At 53.3% G+C, this 20889-nt stretch overlaps 1 protein-coding gene across 5 annotated transcripts in view; it reads right to left on the bottom strand.

Annotated features, from left to right (window-relative positions):
• Positions 1-6715: 6715 nt before the first annotated feature.
• LOC105478344 (SUFU negative regulator of hedgehog signaling) overlaps positions 6716-20889 on the bottom strand; it is a 133386-nt gene continuing 119212 nt past the window's right edge. For 2 of the 5 annotated variants that reach the window (XM_011735510.2, XM_011735509.2), the window contains exons 11-13: positions 12860-12928; positions 11305-11430; positions 6716-10093 (exon numbers count right to left, since the gene is read on the bottom strand). In XM_011735510.2, coding sequence (XP_011733812.1) covers positions 10004-10093; positions 11305-11430; positions 12860-12928 — 285 coding nt within the window. In that variant the 3' untranslated portion in view covers positions 6716-10003. Of the gene's footprint in view, positions 10094-11304; positions 11431-12859; positions 12929-14165; positions 14250-16397; positions 16403-19779; positions 19820-20889 lie in introns of all 5 variants that reach the window. The other 3 variants (XM_011735511.2, XM_011735512.2, XM_024791839.2) reach the window with 2 other exon arrangements.

Genomic DNA, 20889 nt, shown 5'->3' on the forward strand with positions numbered 1-20889 from the left:
GGAGGCTGAGGCAGGAGAAGGGCGTGAACCTGGGAGGCGGAGCTTGCAGTGAGCCAAGATCGCGCCACTGCACTCCATCCTGGGTGACAGAGCGAGACTCCATCTCAAAAAAAAAAAAAAGAAAAAAGATATCATATGCTTCTTGTTTTCTTCTTATCTTCTAATCATAGATGTCTCCAATTTCCATCTCATAAATGTTGGCAGTCTTCAGAGTTCTGCTTTCCATCCTCTTCTCTTACCAATCTACTACACCCTGGACCTATCTCATTTACTTCTGAGCTTTATGACCATCTACATGCTGCTAACTCCCCAGTCAGTATCTCCAGGCTAAATCCTCACCTCCTGGTTGCAGATCTGTATAACTCACTATGCTGTCTGCACAGATGTCCCACAGGCACCTTGAATTCAATGTATTGGAAGCCAAACTCATTATCTTCACATTCCAGCCTGTTCGTCCTCCTGCATTCCCCATCTCAGTCGGTGGACCTATCAACAACTTGATGTTTTTTTTGTTTTTGTTTTTGTTTTTGTTTTTTGAGACAGTCTTGCTCTGTCACCCAGACTGGAGTGCTAGTGGTGCACTGCAACCTCTGCCTCCCAAGTTCAAGCGATTCTTCTGCCGCAGCCTCCTGAGTAGCTGGGAATACAGGTGCGCACCACCACGCACAGCTAATTTTTGTATATTTAGTAGAGACAGGGTCTTGCCCATGTTAGCCAGGCTAATGTCGAACTCCTCACCTCAGGTGATCTGCCTGCCTCGGCCTCCCAAAGTGCTGGGATTACAGACGTGAGCCACCGCACCTGGACTTAAACAACTAATTACCAAGCTGAGGATGAAGTAGACAACCTTGACAGCTGTCTGTCCCTTACTGCCCTCCCTGACCCCTCATCCATTCAATCAGATATTGGGTCCTATAGATCCTTCTCTTAAATCTCTCAGATCATCCACTTGTATATCTGTTGCTCACATGACATCCTCATGTGGAGTTATAACAAACATCTCAAACTCAACATGTTCAAAAGGATACTAATTTCTGCTCCCTCTTAAACCTGTTCCTGCTGCCGTATTCTGCTTTTCAGTGAACCAACCCTTCAGCAGATCTGTTTTTTTTTTTGAGACAGGGTCTCTCTGTAGTGCCCAGGCTGGAGTGCAATGGTGCAAGCATTGCTCACTGCAATGTCTGCCTCCTGACCTCAAGTGATCTTCCTGCCTCAGCCTCCAGAGTAGCTGGCACTACAGGTGTGTGCCACCACACCCAGCCAATTTTTGTACTTTTTGTAGAGATGGAGTCTTGCTATGTTGCCCAGGCTGGTCTTGAGCTACTGAGCTCAAGTGATCCATGTGCCTTGGCCTCCCAACATGCTGGGATTACAGGTGTGAGCCACTGTGTCGAGCCAGCAAATCTTGACTACTTCTTAACCTCTCCATTACTTCACCATAATCTCTTGCCTAGATTATTTCAGTGTATCATAACTGGTTTCCGTGCTTCTGCCCTTAACTCCTGGAGTCAATTCTCAATGTAGTAGCCGGGGTAATCTTTTTTAAAAAAGTGGCACGATCTTGGCTCATTGTAACCTCTGTCTCCTGGATTCAAGCGATTCTCCTGCCTCAGCCTCCCAAGTAGCTGGATTACAATGTGCACCACCACACCCAGCTGTATCTTTAGTAGAGACTGGGTTTTGCCATGTTGGCTAGGCTGTTTTCGAACTCCTGGCCTCAAGTGATCTGCCTACCTTGGACTCTGAGAGTGCGGGGATTATAGGTGTGAGCCACCACACCAGGCCCCAGCCAGTTTTTTAAAAATATAAGTCACAATGGCCGGGCATGGTGGCTTATGCCTGTAATCCCAGCACTTTGGGAGGCCGAGGCGGGTGGATCACCTGAGGTCAGGAGTTCAAGACCAGCCTGGCCAGCATGGTGAAATGCTGTCTCTACTAAAAATACAAACAATTAGCTGGGCACAGTGGTGCATGCCTGTAGTCCCAGCTATTCAGGAGGCTGAGGCAGGAGAATTGCTTGAATCCGGCAGGCAGAGATTGCGGTGAGGCAAGATCGTGCCATTGCACTCCAGCCTGGGCAACAAGAGGGCAAACTCCATCTCAAAAAAAAAAAAATATGTATATATATGCGTGTGTGTGTGTGTGTGTATGTATATACACACACATATATATATACACACAAATATATCTATATATCAGAAAATGTCACTCCTCTGCTCAAAATCTTCCAATGCCTTCTCAATCCAACCAGAATAAAAGTGAAAGTTTTAGAATTCTCTCCGAGGTCCTGCACGGTCTGGCCTCTGTATAATTTTCTAGCCTTCTCTTCTCCCACTCTGTTGCACCCACACTGGCTTCCCTGGTGCCCTCAAAGACACCCGGTATGTTTCTCCTTAACTCCCTCACCCTTTGCAGATGCTCTTCAGTGTCCCTGGCCCATCTTCCCCCAGATAGCCCTATGGCACACTTCTTCCAGTAATTGAGATCCTTATCCTTTGTTCAAATGTCACCTATGCTATGAGGCCTTCCCTGACCTCTCTATTTAAAATGCATCCCTCCCTCCAGCCCCACTTTCCCTCCTCCTCTGTTTCTCCATAGCATGGGTCTCTATGTACGATATTTCCTCCTTTTGAAAATTATTATCTGGGCCGGGCGCGGTGGCTCACGCCTGTAATCCCAGCACATTGGGAGGCCCAGGCAGGCAGATCACGAGGTCAGGAGATCAAGACCATCCTGGCTAACACAGTGAAACCCCCGTCTCCACTAAAAAAAATACAAAAAACAGCCGGGCGTGGTGGTGGGCGCTTGTAGTTCCAGCTACTTGGGAGGCTGAGGCAGGAGAATGGCATGAACCCGGGAGGCGGAGCTTGCAGTGAGCCCAGGTAGCACCACTGCACTCCAGCCTGGGCGACAGAGCGAGACTCTATCTCAAGAAAAAAAAAAAAAAAGAAAGAAAGAAGGAAGGAGGAAAGAAGGAAAGAAAAGAAAAGAAAAAAGAAAAGAAAAGAAAATTATTATCTGGCCGGGCACAGTGGCTCACACCTGTAATCCCAGCACTTTGGGAGTCCAAGGCGGGTGGATCACCTGAGGTCAGGAGTTCAAGACCAGCTTGGCCAACATGGTGAAACCCCGTCTCTACTAAAAGTACAAAAATTAGCCAGGCGTAGTGGCAGGCGCCTGTAATCCCAGCTACTTGGGAGGCTGAGGTGGGAGAATTGCTTGAACCTGGGAGGCGGAGCTTGCAGTAAGCTGAGATCTCGCCACTGCACTCCAGCCTAGGCAACAAGAGCAAATCTCCAGCGCAAAAAAAAAAAAAAAAAAGAAAAAGAAAAGAGAAAGAAATTATTATCTGTCGCCCATCATTAAAATGTAAGATCTGTGAGGCTGGGCGCGTGGCTTATGCCTGTCATCCCAGCACTTTGGGAGGCCAAGGCAGGTGAATCACCTGAGGTCAGCAGTTCGAGACCAGCCTGGCCAAGATGGTGAAACCCTGTCTCTACTAAAAATAAAACATTAGCTGGGCATGGTGGCACGTGCCTGTAGTCCCAGCTACTTGGGAAGCTGAGGCAGGATAATCTCTTGAACCTGAGAGGCGGAGGTTAGAGTGAGCCGAGATCACACCACTGTACTCCAGCCTGGGAGGTTGCAGTGAGCTGAGATCGCACCACCACACTCCAGCCTGGGCGACAGAGTGAGACTCTGTCTCAAAAAAAAAAAGAAAAAAGTAAGATCTGTCTAAGGAGGTATTTTCTTTAATGCTAATACCTCCTTTAGCATTGTGCGTAGAACGGGACCTAGCACATTGTAGATGCCTAATAAATATTTGTCAAATCAATAAATGAATCCCATTCTCTCCACCTAGGTAGATGCTTCTACCCTAATGCAAGCATCATTGGTCACTTTTCCTTCATTCTTACCCCCTTTCAAAACATTCTCCATCCAGCAGACAAGGAGATGGTCCTAAAATGAAAGCTTGATGCCTTAAACCATATACTCCAAATTGCACTCTAGTGCCCAAGCAGAGTTTTAAGGCTTCTACCCTTGTTGTTTTGACTGCCTGGAGAGCTTATGAAAGTAAAGTTTCCTCTTGTTTTGCTCAACTCATCCTTAAGCATCCTTTAGGTTTTAACTTAGATGTCACTTCTTCAAGGAGTCTTTTTTTTGAATCTACCCAGATTGGGTTAGGCACCTGGCTGAAGTCACCCTGATAAGTGGTGAAGCTGGGGTGGGACAGAAAGCAGCTTACTGCCTTCCTCTTTGATGGTTCTTCCTCATAAGTATGTGTTTCCTTGTCTATTTCCCCTCACTGCACTCCGAGTCTCTTAAGGCAGGGCCTGAGTCTGGCATCTCAGTATATAACAGAGTGCCTGGCACACACTTGTTCAAAGAACAACAGAATGGGCCGGGCGCGGTGGCTCAAGCCTGTAATCCCAGCACTTTGGGAGGCCGAGACGGGCGGATCACGAGGTCAGCAGATCGAGACCATCCTGGCTAACACGGTGAAACCCCGTCTCTACTAAAAAAAAAAAAATACAAAAAACTAGCCGGGCGAGGTGGCGGGCGGCTGTAGTCCCAGCTACTCGGGAGGCTGAGGCAGGAGAATGGCGTAAACCCGGGAGGCGAAGCTTGCAGTGAGCTGAGATGCAGTCACTGCACTCCAGCCTGGGCGACAGAGCGAGACTCCGTCTCAAAAAAAAAAAAAAAAAAAGAACAACAGAATGTTTTCTAGTTCGTTCCCACTGTGTTACTGTAGATGTAGAGGCTCGACAATGCATGGTTGGCCTTCATCTGTCCTGTAAAGGTTGAGATCCATTCTCCATCCTTGCAGTGCTCTCATGGTACTGAAATGTATGGGGTGGGATGGGTGAAATTGGAAAATCAAGGAAGAGGGTCTCTGCCCTAGTAAGACCAGTTCTCTGGCCCCAGTAAGACCACTACTCTCATGATAACCCCCTCAAAGTCTCCCTCATCCTACAAGTTACTTGGAGAGCTATGCTCATTCAAGCCATGGACACCCACCAGCAGTCAGTTGCTTCTTCCCCCATGCTCCCCTCACCTCCCAGACTTCTTGGCAATAAGGAGGAAAGGAGGGATGGGTCAGTCCCACCATGTCCCCTGGAAGGGGCCTGGAGATGGCTGCCCCTCTCAGACCACATCCAGACCTGCCCCTGCAGGCTTCCCCCTTCTCCTGCGCAGCAAATCACCCCACCCTGGCCTCGCCACCACCTACCCCCTTGCAGCCTGCTGCCACCTCAGTGCCTGCCTGGCTGGGTTGAGTCACTTGTAGCTTGCATCCTTCTTCTGGTTAGGCCAGTTTGGCAAATCTCTCAGGCTTCCCGGCCCCCCTGATGCCTGTGGGACTCCCTCCCCAGGGCCCCCAGCACCCCAGATGAGGCAAAGCAGACGCCTGGGAGGAATGCACAGGACTTTCTGGAGGAGATTATTACAGATGGCATGGTAGATCTCTCTCCTCCTTAATTCTAGGGCTGGGGTCTCTGCCCTAGGCCCAGGAGTCCTTCTCTTTCCAGAAACAGCCTCAGCCTGGTGTCCTGCAGAACCACCTAAGCAGAGGATCTTGCTATTCTGCATTCTCTGGGGCAAGAACTTCACCCTGATACTGTGTCCTTGTAGGCTAAAGTCAGATGAGGGTACCTCCCCCAGCCCCCAGTCTCCAGGCAGAAAAGGGAAAGGGCATGAGGGCCCCAGACAGGACCTGCTGCATTGCTCCATTCGAGAGTTCAGTAAGAGGCTGCAGGGGAAGGAATGTGGACCTCTCAGCAAAGGCCCCCCACATGGCTAGGTCTCACAGAAGGGACAGGATATAAGAGCCCCCTCATAGGAGCTAACATCCCCTCTCCCTTGCTTATGCTGTCCTAGGACCTCCGCCCCAGCCCCACCCAAATCCCCTGCCACTGTCCAGGATAGAAAACCAGAAGGGAATGAATATGTGAGGGCCCGGGTGGTCACAGGTTCCAAGAACTCTGGGTGCAGCCCTCATCCTGAATGCCAGGCTAGTGCCTTCTCCCCCAGTGCAATGCCTCCCCACACTGGGCGTTGGGCTGTTTTGCTGCCCCCCAGCCCTGGAGAGGCAGGAGCTGGGCAGTCCAGGAAAGGAAGATATACCCAACACCTCCCTCTGCTGCCAGGCCCAGTGGAGTTGCTACGGCGGGTGGGCTGGCCTCTGTGTCACCCAGTGGGTGTCGCCGGTTCTGAATTGACCTTCTATCTGGATCCTGCCCCTGGGCACTGGATTAGGAGGTAGAATTTAGATGTCATGTGAGAGGAGCTGGAAGCCGGGGCAAGGACTCCGAAGGAGATGAGGAGGGCCTGCCTTCCTCACCTGTCTGGGCCCCTCTTCCTAAGGCAAAAGGGGTTTTTGGTGAGAGGAGGGTAGAAGAGGGATGAAGTGGCAGGGAGAGGGCCTTTTCCCACCGCCTCATCTCCCCAGACTGCTCCTCGCTCCTACCCCCTTGACCTTAGAGGAATTCAGGACCAGTGAGGGAGAGCCTGTCCCTGCAAAGTCATTTCTTCATGACTGAAGAGCCACCAGCTGTGTGATCCCAACTCCCTGGCACCTCCTCCACTCTCGACAACAATCCTGGGGGCCTCCCTCCATCCTGGCTTCTAAGTGGCTAAGTACAACCCACTCCCTCTGCCAGGGCCCCGGGTTTCCTGCTCCACTACTCCCGGCAGCCAGAAATGAGCACACAACCCAGGCACTTCTGCAAAGATGTTTAATGCACTTAGATTACAGAGAGGAAGAGGGGGTAAGAAGGAAACGATATCTAAGTGAGTCACCCAAAAATTCTTACAAAAGTCCCAGGCTGGCTGCAGCCCCAGGAACCGAGTTGCCACTGACATTAAAAACTAATATAAAATTTTACAAAAATCTGCTGGTTGCAGCATTCAGGTACTTGTACAAAAGGAGGGGTCTCTCTACAGGGCTCCTGACTTGTAACAGGACCCCAGGCACCTCACCTGGCACGGATGTCCTAGAAGCCAGAGAGGGAAGACCAGATACAAAAATACAGTAAAGGAAATTCTCTACTGGTCAGCCCCATAGGGGCACCGACCTTCAGGTTTTCTCCCTGCTTGCAACTCAATCTGAAACCCCAGTCCCAAGACCCTGTGTCTATTTTTAAAAATGCTCTAGCCCTTTTAGACTCTCCCCTCGGCGTCTCCAGTCCCTGCCTTGGAGCACTGCCCTTGGAAGAGAAAGATACAGGCAGGAAGAGGCACCAGCTCCCCAGACAGGCCTGAGACCTCGCACAAGCCTCCCAAACCCCCCTCAGAATTGCAGCCGAGTCTGCGGTCCTCCTGCAGCCTACACTGAGCCAGCGGAGCCACAGGATCCTGCCTTATATAGCAGGCAAACAGCAAAGGGAAAGGCCCTTCTCAGGACCTGGAGGGGTGGGTAGGACTAGGCAAGTCTCCAAGTAGCTTGCAGAAGAGGCAGATTTAGGGAGGGAGGCCCCTTACCTCCTCCACCCACTACAAGGTCAGGGGTTCCCACAGAGCTGCAGGGAGGGAAAGGGGACATTCACCAAGCATCCTGTGCCAGCAGCTGTGCTGGGCAGGGTCCACGGTCAGCTTGGCTTGATCTTCTTTAAGGTCATCTCTCACCAGCCAGCAGCCTGAGAAACCTCTGGGAGGCACCAATGCCCATGGGAAAGGAGGCCTGGTCAGAGATGCGTGATGCCCTGTCCTGCCTCAGAGCCAGTGAGATGGATCCTGGCCCCTGCAGGATCTTGGATGAGCGTGAGGCTCCTGACATATTGGGGGTACGAAGGGGCCACAGGCTTCATGTGCTCATCATCTCGGAGCTCACCCACTTCTTCCTGCCTTACCCTGCTCCCCTAGAACAGGGCCACCATGCTGGCTGGTGTCTACCTTCAGTCCGCAAAGACCCTCCAGGCCTGCGGCAAGTTGCTGACCAGGTGCTTCACAAACTAATGACAAAGCTTAGCTCAGAAAATGACCCATCCCCACCCAACCAACGATGGAGGCACCCAGCAGATGGAAGCAGGGCAAACTGCAGCAGGGAGCCCTCAGGCAGGTCCCCAGCAAGAGAGAGTTGAGGGAGAGGCTGGTCACCGTGGCAAGGAATGGAGGCGAACTGATGGCACCTCTCTGCCTATGAAATGTCAGAAGACAAGAGCTTCACAGGCAGGGCTGCTGTGGTGGGGGATGGCCAGTAGGGCTCCCTCTGGGAAGTCCTCAGGGCAGTAGAGGCACAGCTGCTGACATAAGGTCCTGAGTGGCTTGCATCTTGGCTGGTGGGGACCTGGAGCCAGTCTCTCCCAAATACTCCAGGCTGATGTGCCTTGCAACTCTGAGCTTGATGGAGTTAACCAGATAGCCCTGGGGATGTGTAGAAGAGGCCAGGCCTAGTGGCTCCATGGAGGTTCAACTCTTGCTCCCTGGAGAACCCAGCTCGTGCCCTCATACCCCTGGGGGCAGCTCTTTAACTGGATCTCTCATCAGTGGAGTCCCGCACCCTGTGGGCATTCCTGTGGCATCCCTGGTGGTGCCTGCATGTGCAGTGAGGCAGATGGGAGCAATGAGGAGCCCTGCATGGTCATGACTTTGCTTTGAAGAGGTGTAAAAGAGTGATCTTGAAGTATTACAGCAGTCCTGTCCCTAGAATTGGGGGTAAGAAGGCAGGAAAGGGGCTTGCTGGTTCCGGGTCAGGAGTGGGAGATAACCCGAGAGGAACTCCAAAACCATGGGCTAGAGATAGGCTGGCTTCTGGAAGGCAGACTGAGATCTGCAGTACTGGGGGTGAGGGGCTGAAGACCATGAGAAGCCAGGATGCCAGAAAGGAGACGGGATGAGGAGTGGAGAATGAAAGATAGGGCATGAATGGATACAGGGAGGATGGGAGGGCAGCAGAGAGCAGAGTTAGCAGAACCAAAGTGAAAGAGATGTTGAGAGGTGGATTTTTCAGTTTTAGTAAGCCAGCCCTGCAGCCTGAAGGCTGGGAGGCCCAGGGACTGAGGAAATGGGACAGGACTGATTATAGAGCTGGAGACCCAGGCCCTGAGTGACAGCGGGGATGGTGTGTGACGTGCTGAACCTCACCCTCTCACAGGTAGGCCTGGTTGGGTGGAAAAGGCCTAGAAGATGAGGCTGGGGTCACCGAGTCTTTGAGACCCATTCACTTGGAACACAGTAGCACCCCTCCCTGGCCCCAGCTAAACCAGACTCAAAGCTGCACAAGGGAGTGTCTCTCCTCTCCCCCTGCCCTGGGCTCCACCAGGCCCAGCTGGGAAGAAAAGTCTGTCTGTGCAGCCGGCTCCTCCAGGGCTCTGGGCTGTCAGGCGGACACCAAGCACCTTCTCTGGTGGCAGCCCAAGGAGAGAGACAGCCCTAGGCCTCTGTCAGAGAATACGAAAGTTCGATGGGGAATAAAGTTCTGTTTAAAAAACATTATATACATGGCTTCTGGACATCTTTGCAGAGCAATAAAATACCATCCGGTTTCTACAAAATAAAATAGGGATGAAGAAGAAGAAAACCAAACATGATCAGAGGAATTGTTCCGTGGCCAGAGGAGCTTGAGTAGCAAAGGCTTCCAGAGCTGAGCTAGGAATTGCCTCCACGCGCTCTGCACCTGGCTGTCCGCCTCCCTCCTGCTGGGCTGTGCAGCAAGGGGTAGGTGAGAATGAGGCCTGTCTCCACCTAGGGGCACAGCCAGGGTCCAGAGTCAAACCTCAAACCAGAATCTGTGCGGGCTGCAGGCAGGGAGGGTCCGCATTTGCCCACTCACTGGCCTGATGAGTCACAGGGCTTAGGCAGCTGGGGGGTGCGGCCCCTGAGCTGGAGGTGAGGTGGGGGGCCTGTGGCCTGTGCACGGCACCCCACTGGGCTGCAGGGTTGTGCTGCGCAGTCTTCCTCACACTTGTCCTTTTATTTGTGGGGATCTCATTGATGCAACTGTTACACTGGAAGTCACTGGGGAGCAGCTGGGCTCCCCGCTGGCCCCTGCAGGGCCCAGCCCAGGCTAGTGTAGCGGACTGTCGAACACCACGTCAGGCAGGATGGAGACCTTCAGCTTCTTTTCAGGCCAGCTGTACTCTTTGGGAAGTTTGAACTGTGGAGGGAGCAAGCACAGACCAGGAGCGTGAGTGGTTAGCAGAATCCACTGTGCTCTTTCTAGAGACTGCCCAGGCCTTCCCAGGTGGGAGGCTGGGCTCAAACGCCTGGAGTTGGTGACCCCTTCTTTCCCCACGGCCTGCTAATAATGAGCCAGGTTGGAGGAGGGCGTTTTCTCCTCCTTTCTCCACTAAGCTGACCTCCCTCTTGCTCACTTCCTTGGTTCTGCCTCTGGCCACAGGCATGTAAGGAATCTGCTCCCTGAGGCCCTGGGGCTGGAGGATGGGGGGCTGGGGGAGGGTCTGGAGGCTGTGGGGAAGTGGCCTGAACTCTGTCACTGCCATGGCCTCTTTTTCCGAGGCTAGTGCAGGAAGAACCCTGGAACCTGTCCTCTGTAGCCTTGGCCAAAGGCTCCCAAGGGAAGGAGACCCCAGTTCAGCCCCAAAGTCAGAAACACACTTGCAGCCTTGGTGGGAGCAGAAGAGTGGGACAAGTGTGGCTTGAGGCGATTCCTTGGGTCTGGTGCAGCCTCAAGAGGGGCCAATCCCCACCCTGTTCCCCGTGTTCATTCGCACCGCTTCCCAGGGTTACCAGCCTCAGAGTGCTCCCAGTGGTGGCCAAGGAGAGCCAAATGTTTCCCACCCTACCCCAGGAATCACTGATTTGCCTACAGTTGTGTTTCTCTCGTTCACCTGGGAGCTTCTGGTAGGGGAAGGGAAAGAGGCTGATGCCTCTTATTCCCTCTTTACTGTAGGATTTTGCATACAGTCTGGTACACAGCTGGTGCTCAATAAATGCTCACTGCCTGGGACTGATGCTGGAACTTAGACACAAGGTCTTTTTTCTTTTGAGACGGAGTTTCGCTCTTGTTGCCCAGCCTGGAGTGCAATGGCGCGATCTCAGCCCACCGCAACTTTTGCTTCCCTGGTTCAAGCGATTCTCGTGCCTCAGCCTCCCAAGTAGCTGGGATTACAGGCATGGGCCACCACGCCCGGCTAACTATTGTATTATTAGTAGAGACGGGGTTTCTCCATGTTGGTAAGGCTGGTCTCGAACTCCCGACCTCAGGTGATCCACCTGCCTCAGCCTCCCAAAGTGCTGGGATTACAGACATGAGCCACTGCGCCCGGCCCAGGGTCTGTCTTTCTAACTTGGCTAGGCCAGAAGTCAGGGCAGGGTGGAAAGGAGAGAACAGTGTTCTCAGCTTGCCTGGGGTTGGGGCTGAAGGCAGACAAGCCCAACCCTTCCTGGCTGCCTCCCTCTTCGCTCCCTCTGCTGGGGGACTGTCTCTGCCAGGACCAAAGTGGCAAGTGAGGCAGGGTGTGGGGACAGCCTCTGGACCGAAAAGGAAAAAAAGAAGAAAGTCATTTTTAGTGACCTACTTTACTCTGCTCCCCCTGGCTTCTGTCCCTCTTGCCTGGACTGTCCCCCTCCTGCCCCCAAGCTCAAAGCAGCAGCCTGGCACAGTGCCATCCCAGTGCTACAAGGCCTCTCCGGAAGCGCTTCTGGGCAGCTGGCTCTGGTCTGACTGAATGGGGAGCTGGGACTCAGGGACCAGAGACTTGTGGGGGTTGATTGGCTGGCATGGACTGGGTGCTTGATGGCTTTAGAATATATAAATGAACAAATTTCTCAAGCTGCATCCCAGAGGACAGAGGAGACACTGCTCTACTGGGGTGACCCTGGCTCTGGGGAGTTCCTGTCCACCTGGAGACCTGGACTGGACAGTCCTGCCCTGTGCACTCCCCTCAGCTTCCTGAACACCAGAGGACTGTGTCCTAGCTGGTCCAGCCCGGGGAGCCCTGGAATCTGGAAGCTCCAACCCTGGCTGGAACCTAGCTCCTGCCTGGCCTCCCTCTGGGTAGAAAGCCTGGCCCCTGGGAGGCAAAGGAGTTCTCCCCCAAGCACATTTCCCGGCAGACCGGGCAAGGGAAGGGTCTGTCTCTGCCACAGGCAGGGCAGGGCCCAGGAGAGCTCTCCGGAGGCCCAGCCAGCCTGCTAATGTTCACTAACCCATGGGGCACTGAGGCCAGGAAGGCTCCCATCCCGCTGGGGTGCTGGGGGCAGGAGCAGGGGGAGGGGAAGGGACTTTCCAGGATGAGGTAAGTCCCCGCAAATGAGGATGCTGGGAACAAGGGAGAAAAAACAAAGGGGATTATGGACTCCATTCCTCTACCCCAGAGGAGTAGCTAGAGAAGCCATAGCCACAGCTGGCCTGCCAGCTCCTCCGGCTCTGTGCCAGGGCTGGAAGAGGGAGACTAAGAGGGGACAGCTCATGGCTGGAGAAGGAAGAAGAGAGAGTGGCTCCTGGGTGGCCCAAGGCGAGGGCAGGAGTCCCTTGCTGCCCACCAGAACTCCCCAGTGGAATGTTCTCTGGCAACAGACATGGGTGTTCTGTTCAGAACCTGCCAGGGAACAGCAGGGGCTGGGGAGAACTCGTACTAGCCTGAAGGCCCTGGCTTCCTCTTCAATGAGGCTCTCAGGAGCTGGCAATTCAGACGATTTGCTGGGTGTCCTTACAAGGGCTGGGGGTAGGGCAGGGGATGGTGAGAGTGCATAGAAACAGAAAAGAAATCTACATTCTCCTCTCCAGCCTATCCCTGCACCTTGGGGAGGAGCCCACAGATGCAGCCACACAGATACATGCAAGCACACACGCACACACGTACACACGCACACATGCATGCACAGACGCGCACACGCAAGCACACACACACGGTCCCAGAGATGGGACTCATTGTCAGGGAAGGTCAAACAAGCTTACTTCCTCTGGAGAAGTCAAATCTTCTAAATCCTCCAACATTTTCTCTACAAACTCTTCGGTCAACAGAATCTGTGAAGGCACAAGGCAGGCTTTTATTATTATTTTTTTAAATGTATGATCTTTTTGCCAACCACCAAGCTTTATACCTCTCTTCTGACCATGGAGGAGAGACGAGCTCACTGTGATCTGTTCAAGGGACAGAGGGAAGTGTTTGAGGCCTGTCCCCAACTGTCATTTCCCCCCCCACCCTCACCTCCCTGCAATATCAGACTGGGGCATAGAAGGAAAGGGGGGGACAATGGGGAGAGGAGGGAGGACATTGGGAGGGCTGGGAATGCTGCTCCCAGAAGGGAAATGAAGACTGGTGAGGCTGGTAAAAAGGAATCTCAGGGAAAAAAAAGGAACAAAAAAGAAAAAGCAAAAGGAAAAAAAATTAAATTAAAGCTGCTGCCCAGTCAGGCTCTCATATCCCCCTCTGCCCCCTCACCATGGCAGGACAAAAGGAATCTGTTTGGATTTGGAATACAAGCCCTGTGTGGAATCTGGAAGTGCCCTGGAAGGTACATCCAAGATTGTCTGAGTTGGAGAATCTGGAGATTGTGGACCAACATCTCTCATTTTACAGATGACAAAGGGACTCCCAACTTCCATTCCCATTCACAGTAGCTAGATCCTCCCAGACTGGAAGCTCCCAAGCCCCTGCCCTGGTGGGCTCGATCAGCCACTAAGTTCCTCCAGCCTTCTTTGAGATTCCTCTTCTCTAGGTCACCTCCCAGTGTTCCACGTTGCTGTTCTAGTCTGACACCTCATTGCCTCTCGCTTTGATGCTGAGTCTGGCCCCACTATTTGGCTGGCACAACCACCACCTTCATCGCTGAAGAAGTTTTCACAGCCAATACCAACGTCCAAGGGCTCTCAGGGCCTTTAAAACCAGGCCTTCCTCAATCTGCTGGGCCATTTTCCCCCACCCCCCACTCTGGTCAGGCTGCTATGCAGAGCCAGGCCAAGTTGATCCCAGGTCTGCACCCTACCACGCCCTGGGTGAGGATGCCTTTCCTCTTCCAACTCTGACCCCTTCCTTCACCCCTCCCCCTCCCTGTCCTGGTCCCCAGGGCCTCCCAGCCTCCCTCCACTGCAGAGCCTTCTGTACCCCCAGGCCACAACTCTGTCTCCTCCTGTACACCTTGGGCACCCAGGTAGGGCACAAAGGAAGAAAGATAACGGGGTGAAGATCCAGGTGAGGGGCTCCTCTGAGGGGAAACCCTCCCTGTGAGGAGGAGAATTGAGAACTTGAAAAAATACCCACCAGGTTTCCCCTGGGAATTGTCAGTTGCCAAGAACAAAAGTTTCCACACTGTGAGGTAACAAGGAAGGTGAGCACACAGGACGGCTCAGGAGCTCGCAGGATAGAGGTCTCCAAAGCAAGAAGTGGATGGGGGTGGAGGAGGCAGTGAGAAATAAGAACACTACCCCCAAGTGAGCAGAAAAGCCGCCATCATACCGGGCATGCTAACTGCTCACTCCCTGTCTCCTGAGGAAGTGAGGAAACTGAGGCAAAGGCAGGTTATGTAATTTGCTCAGTGTCACACGGCTTGTCAGTGGTTAAGACCATATACTGGTCATGTCTGGACTCTCAAGTTAGTGCCTGGAGTACTGCTCCCGAATGCTGAACTCTCACCCCCAGGACACTGACTCATCTATTCATCCTTCCAGGGACACAGGCATGAAGGCAGTCCATTTCCCACGGGGACAAGAACTCTCTCTTGGTTGGCAGGGAGACAAAAGACCCAGCCTTCCCAGGCTCCAAGCCCATAGCAGGAACAAAATAGCTCTGACCACTGGTCCACATCTCCTCACCAAACTCTGTTCTAGGAGCTAGGGCCCCAACCGAGGACAGAGACAAGACACAGCAGGAGAGGCAAAGTTGGCAAAGTTTGGGGAGGTGCACCCCTATAGTTCTTCCTAATTCCCCAAAGTGGGACTGGCCGACTCTGCCCAGACTCCAGTCATACACATACTCCCTCTCACAGCCTAAGCCCCTGCTCCTCCTACTCTCTTATCCCAGGGGTGTCCTCCCCAAAAGTTCAGTTTCCCCACCAGTTATCACCAGTCTGCTCAAGTAGTACAAAAGTTACATTCATATTTTTGGCATTTCCGGGGCTCGTTGCCATCTCTGCAAATGCTAGCACAAACACAAGCATACCTAAAACCCAATTATATTACAATGGCTCCAGTCTGGGCTGGGCTAATTTCTAACTCACAAATAACTTGGAGGGAGGGACCTTCTGTCAGATCAGCAAATAGATATGGGACTATAACAAGTGCTGGGGGTGAGATGGGGTGGAGGGAGGACAGGAAGAGGGGCAACGGTTCACAGGGGCTGTGGTCACCCAGTGAGATGCCAGAGTTATTCTTCAAGGAAATGTAATGCCACCAACATTCAGTTCACTTCTAAGCTGGTTCCTCTGACAAAGGTCTGGAACTGGTGCTAGGGAGAGGGTGAGTTATGGTGGCTTTTAGTAGAGCAACCACCATGCGCGGCACCATCTGTGTATGGACTTATTTTGGACTCGGTTCAGGGAGGGGATGGCCAGATCAAAAATGAGGACAAACCCTAGTTGCTCCTCCATTTTTGCTTTTGGTGATTTGCTGGTTCCTGCTGGAAACTTCACGTTATTTTAAAATAATTAAAGGGGAAAAATTATACATGAGATCTGCATGATATTAAGGGTGACATTCTCTGCAAAGAAACACGACAGACTGTCATAGCTCCAGGCACCTAATTTAATTTCCTTTGGGAGTTAAACCTTAGAAGGTTGGATTGAACAAACAGGCCCTGTTCTTTGTATATTTCAGACCTGGAGCTGAGAATGTTAACAGATCGTATCAACAGGACACTGGAGATAGACAGCTAAGACGGAGCAGCTCCTGGGAGCTCTCCCAAGTAACAGACTCGCCCTTGTGATGCAACTGTGGGAAAAGCCTGTGCAGTTCTGGGGCTTGGCACTCCTGAGGCTCACTGGGTCCCTACAGAGATGCTTGGCTCTGTCACAAATAATAATGGGAATGGTGATGATAAAAATGACAGTAAAAATGGCCAATAGCAGAAGCAGTACCTCCACCAGGTGCCAGGCGCTGTGCTAAGAGCTTGATCAGTGTCATTTCATTGAATCCTTGTGGCAGTTCTGCTAGGGAGGTGACTATCATCCCCACTTTGCCCAAGGGTAGGTACCCAGAGGAGTCAAGTCTCTGGACTTTTACTTTTTAGACGAAATCTCTTGCTCTGTCACCCAGGCTGGAGGGCAGTGGCACCATCTTGGCTCACTGCAACCTCCGCCTCCCGGGTTCAAGCGATTCTCCTGCTTCAGCCTCCCGAGTAGCTGGGATTACAGGTGACCATCACCATGTCCGGCTAAATTTTATATTTTCAGTAGAGAAGGAGTTTTGCCATGTTGGCCAGGCCGGTCTTGAACTCCTGACCACAAATGATCCATCCACCTTGGCTTCCCAAAGTGCTGGGATTACAGGCATGAGCCACCGCACCTGGCTCAAGGCTCTGGACTTTAGAGGAACAGCTATCTGACCTCATGGTGGTAGAGGATGCTCTTTTCCTGTCTGGGAAGACACCCCAACTATAGAAGCCTATATAGATGGGGATGACTTCTCTGTCTTCTGATGATGGAAATGGAGGAAGCTTTGGTTTTTACCAATGACCTGGAAAATCAGCAGTCCCAACCTCCACCAGCCACACATTTCCTGGCCACCTGCTCAACTTAAGAGGGCTAGAAACGTGAGAGTCACAGATACTGCTAAAAAATCAGACTGGCCAACTAAAAAGGAGGGTAAACCATGCCCAGAGATGGTTCCCAAGTGAGGGCAGTGGGGCAAATTCCCAGGCCAGCCTAGTGAATACATACATCTTGCCAGTTCACTAGCCCAGAAAGTAGCAGTAGAAATAATATTGATAACAGCACTCACTGATATTTGCGTTTACCAAGAGCCAGGCAGAAAACACTTATGTTTGTACACAAACAGCCCTCAGAGGGAGGAGACCCTCTAGTAAGAGAGGAAGGCCCTCGATCAATCTGAGCAGCACACTCCCCTGGGAAGCTTCTGAAAATAAGGGGATGCTAGGCCCCATTCACACCTCCTGAATCAGAATACTCTGGGTCAAGGTCAAGGCCCTTGCATATTTATTTATTTATTTTTTTGAGACGGAGTTTTGCTCGTTTCCCAGGTTGGAGTGCAATGGCGTGATCTCAGCTCACCGCAACCTCTGCCTCCCAGGTTCAAGCAATTCTCTTGCCTCGGTCTCTTGAGTAGCTGGGATTACAGGCATGTGCCACCACACCCAGCTAAATTTTTTTTTTTTTTTCTGAGACGGAGTCTCGCTCTGTCACCCAGGCTGCAGTGCAGTAGTGTGATCTCAGCTCACTGCAAGCTCCGCCTCCTGGATTCACGCCATTCTCCTGCCTCAGCCTCCCAAAGTGTTGGGATTACAGGCATGAACCACTGGGCCCAGCCAGGGACCGGAGTTTTGTCTGCTGTTAAACAGCAGACAAACAAGCTGGGACTACAGGCGCCCGCCACCACACCTGGCTAATTTTTTGCATTTTTAGTAGAGACAGGGTTTCTTGTGTTAGCCAGGATGGTCTCGATCTCCTGACCTCGTGATCCGCCTGCCTCGGCCTCCCAAAGTGTTGGGATTACAGGCGTGAGCCACCGTGCCCGGCGGGCACTTGTATTTTATTTTATTTTTTTGAGATGGAGTCTCACTCTGTCACCCAGGCTAGAGTGTAGTAGCATGATCTTGGCTCACTGCAAGCTCCGCCTCCCAGGTTCACACCATTCTCCTGCCTCAGCCTCCTGAGTAGCTGGGACTACAGGCGCCCACCACCACGCTTGGCTAATTTTTTTTGTATTTTTAGTAGGGACGGGGTTTCACCGTGTTAGCCAGGATGGTCTCATTCTCCTGACCTCGTGATCCACCCGTCTTGGCCTCCCAAAGTACTGGGATTACAGGTGTGAGACATGGCGCCCGACCGGCACTTGTATTTTTAAGTGGTGCCCCAGGAGATCATGGTGGGGGGCTGCTGGGAAAGAGGGTTTGGGCACAGGCTTAACCAGTATGGGTGAGTTGGTGGCTATAGCTCCACTACCGTCAAACTGGCTGAGCTGCGAGGGGAGCAATGGATCCGGTTACCCCCAGTTCCCACCTTTGGCCAGGCAGGGGGGCTTGGAATCTAGGCCAGCAGCTACTCCAGTGGGCTCACACCAGCTGCCTTAACCAGCTTGGCTGGGTGATGATGAAGGAGGATTGTCAACAACCTCCCAATTCCCCAAGTCCCAGCAAGTTCCAGAAAGGAACCCGAAAAGTGATCTTGTGTCAGTGCCTGCCCTGGGCAAGCCAGGCTACGCTGCAGGCAGGGGCCCAGCTGCTGCAGATCTGACGCCGATTCAGATGTCTGTGGTCAATGATATTTCTGAGTCTGCAAAGAGTGGCTGACAATGCCCACTCCTTCCCCTTGGTATGACAATCCACACTTTGTCCAGGGCCTTGTTTGTTCTTCATGTTGACACGTTGTTCTTGCTTCCCGACAAGTTTGGCTTTCTTTTCCCTCCCTTTCCTCCTCTCAGGGAAGGAAATGTGTTGTTTACAGTGGAAGAGCCTGCCAAGGAGCTGCTCTGGCACCCACGATGGCAGTGGAGGAGGCAGGGACGGGAAAGCAGTCCTGTCTGCGTCCCTTCCCTCCCACCGCTACTCCACAGGCCAGACAAAAGCCAGAAAACAGCCTGGAGAACACCCTCCTCCCAGGTCAGAGGCAGAGGCGTGTGGTGCAGCAGGTAGCGGGCTGCAGTGTGGGCACAGGTCTCGCTCATTTCCCGTTCTTAGTGGGCAGTGAAAAGTTGGCTCTGGTGGCAGAAGCAGGCTCAGACTCCTGCTTTGGCTGTGGGATGCCAGGGACACAGTGGGGCATCACAGTCCTTTCCTACAAGGAAGGGTACCTCCCCACGAGCATTGCTGGGCTCTAAATCTTAATGGGTGTTCCCCTGGACAACAAGGTCTCTGGGGCAGTCCAAGCAAAGGTCTCCAGGGAGAATAAGTATGGCTGGGTTCACCCATGGAAGGAGGAACAGCAGAGGCACCAAAGAGGAGGTGCCCAGGGCATGGGCTGGGGATTCCCAAGTCATCTTCTACACAACATCCAAATGGGTGGCAGAAGGCAGGGCTTGTCTAGAGGAGAGCTCGGCAGCACCTTCCCAAGCCTGGCCTGGAGCAGCAGAGCCCACTTGGAACAGCTGCTGGGCGTCTTCTCCCACGCCTGGGGCTTCCATCAGGGCTGGCAGAGAATGCCTGGGACTGGAGGCGCCACCTGGGTGAGCTGTCAGACACCACACAGCTGAGAAAGCATTGTGGGGCCTACAATATTCTCATATTTGGTGATGTGACCTCTATGTGACCGCTGGGGCTGAGACTTATCCCCCTTCAGATCAACCCTGGCTGGGGACGGATGAACGACTCAGCTCTGGGCCGGGCTCCCGCTCAGAAGACTAACAGTCCAGTGTTGACAGGCTCAAGGGAAAGAGGCTTGTTAAAGCCACCAGGGTGAGGAATGCTGGGGGGAAGGAGGTGCAGGAGCAGACTTTGGCAGGCCCCCTCCCAGGGTCTGAAAAGCCTCCCTTACAGCCCTGGAGTTGGCTGATAAGCTTTACAGTCTCAGCAAGGATGAAAACAGCAAATGGCAGGGCAGACGGAGTCAAGGTGCTGTTCCCTGGAAAGTGAAAGCCTGTGGAACTGGTGCTGGCTTCCTGCACCCCCAGATCCTCCATAAAGCAGGGAGTGTCCACTGTGCTCCACCTGGTCTGCAGACAGCCCTGCTTTGCCACATGCTGGGGCCCTGACTCTCCTGGGTCTGGACAGATGGGGGAAGGTGAGGGAGCAGGTGGGTGTGGAGGCCTCTCTGGGGCCATTCCACAGGCTCCGAAAAGGGGCTCGGGTTCCCAAACCTTCTACCTTTTCCTCTCAGCCTCTCTTTGTTACTCTTCCCCCTGCAGGGTGTCTCTGCCATGCTTCCTCCCAAGAGATAACAGGCCTGGGCTGGTGGCCAGAACAAGGTGCCAGGGCTGGGAGTGAGGGCTTCCAAGGCTGCTGTAACACAGTCATCCTAGCCCCTCCGTTGCAGCTGGGACCAATGGGAGAGTTCCAGCAGCAGTTAAGAGAACAGAAGACTGGGTCTCTTCATGTCCTAGGTCTATTGGGTTTCGCTCCTTCCTACTCCTCTGCCTCCGACAGGCCTGGGCACACAAGGCCCAGAATACACCTTGGAACCCTGGGGACGTGAGCAAGAGACGCTTGCAGGGAGCAAAGGTGGGCCTCTCTGTGCTGGGGTCCCCTCCTGAGGAGCCTATGGCCCTCCTTGGCCGAGGGCAGTGGCCCTCACTGGCGACTGCAAGTCTAACCCCAGGCCTCTAGGAGGTCCTGCAGACTCCCACAGAGACAGCCAGCCCCAGAGGGAGACCTAGAGGCCCACAAGTAATTACAAGTCCAGGTTCCCACAAGCAAGGGAGCTGCCTGTGACCACAGTGGCAAGACCCTAACAGGGGCGGCTGGCTGGCAGTCAGAGGCAGAAAGTGCTGACTGCCTGGCAGGGGGAGGAGGGCTGGTGTGGGTGTTGGCTCCACCGCTGAGAATCCAGCTGGGGGCAGGGTCAGAGGGTTTCCCAGGGCTCCTTGGAAAGGGCCTGAGAAACCCCTCGGTGATGAAGGGTGGGTGCTTGGGGTGTGGGGCCTCCGCCAGCCTTCCCAGGAGCTCTCCTGTGAGCCGGCCCCGTGGTGGACCACACTAATGAGCCCATAACACAGGCCTTTGATTGAGCAGCTCCCAGCACAGCAACTTTATTGAAACATGCCGAGGCCAGCAGCTCGTTCCCACCGCGCCCCGGTTCCCTGGGCAACAGCCCATGGGAGGGGACCATGTGCTGGGGAGCCAGCGGGTGCTGGGCCTCAGGCTCGCTGAGGGGCTGCCAGGG

This window comes from Macaca nemestrina, chromosome 9 (assembly GCF_043159975.1).
Source record: "Macaca nemestrina isolate mMacNem1 chromosome 9, mMacNem.hap1, whole genome shotgun sequence".
Lineage (NCBI taxonomy): Eukaryota > Metazoa > Chordata > Mammalia > Primates > Cercopithecidae > Macaca > Macaca nemestrina.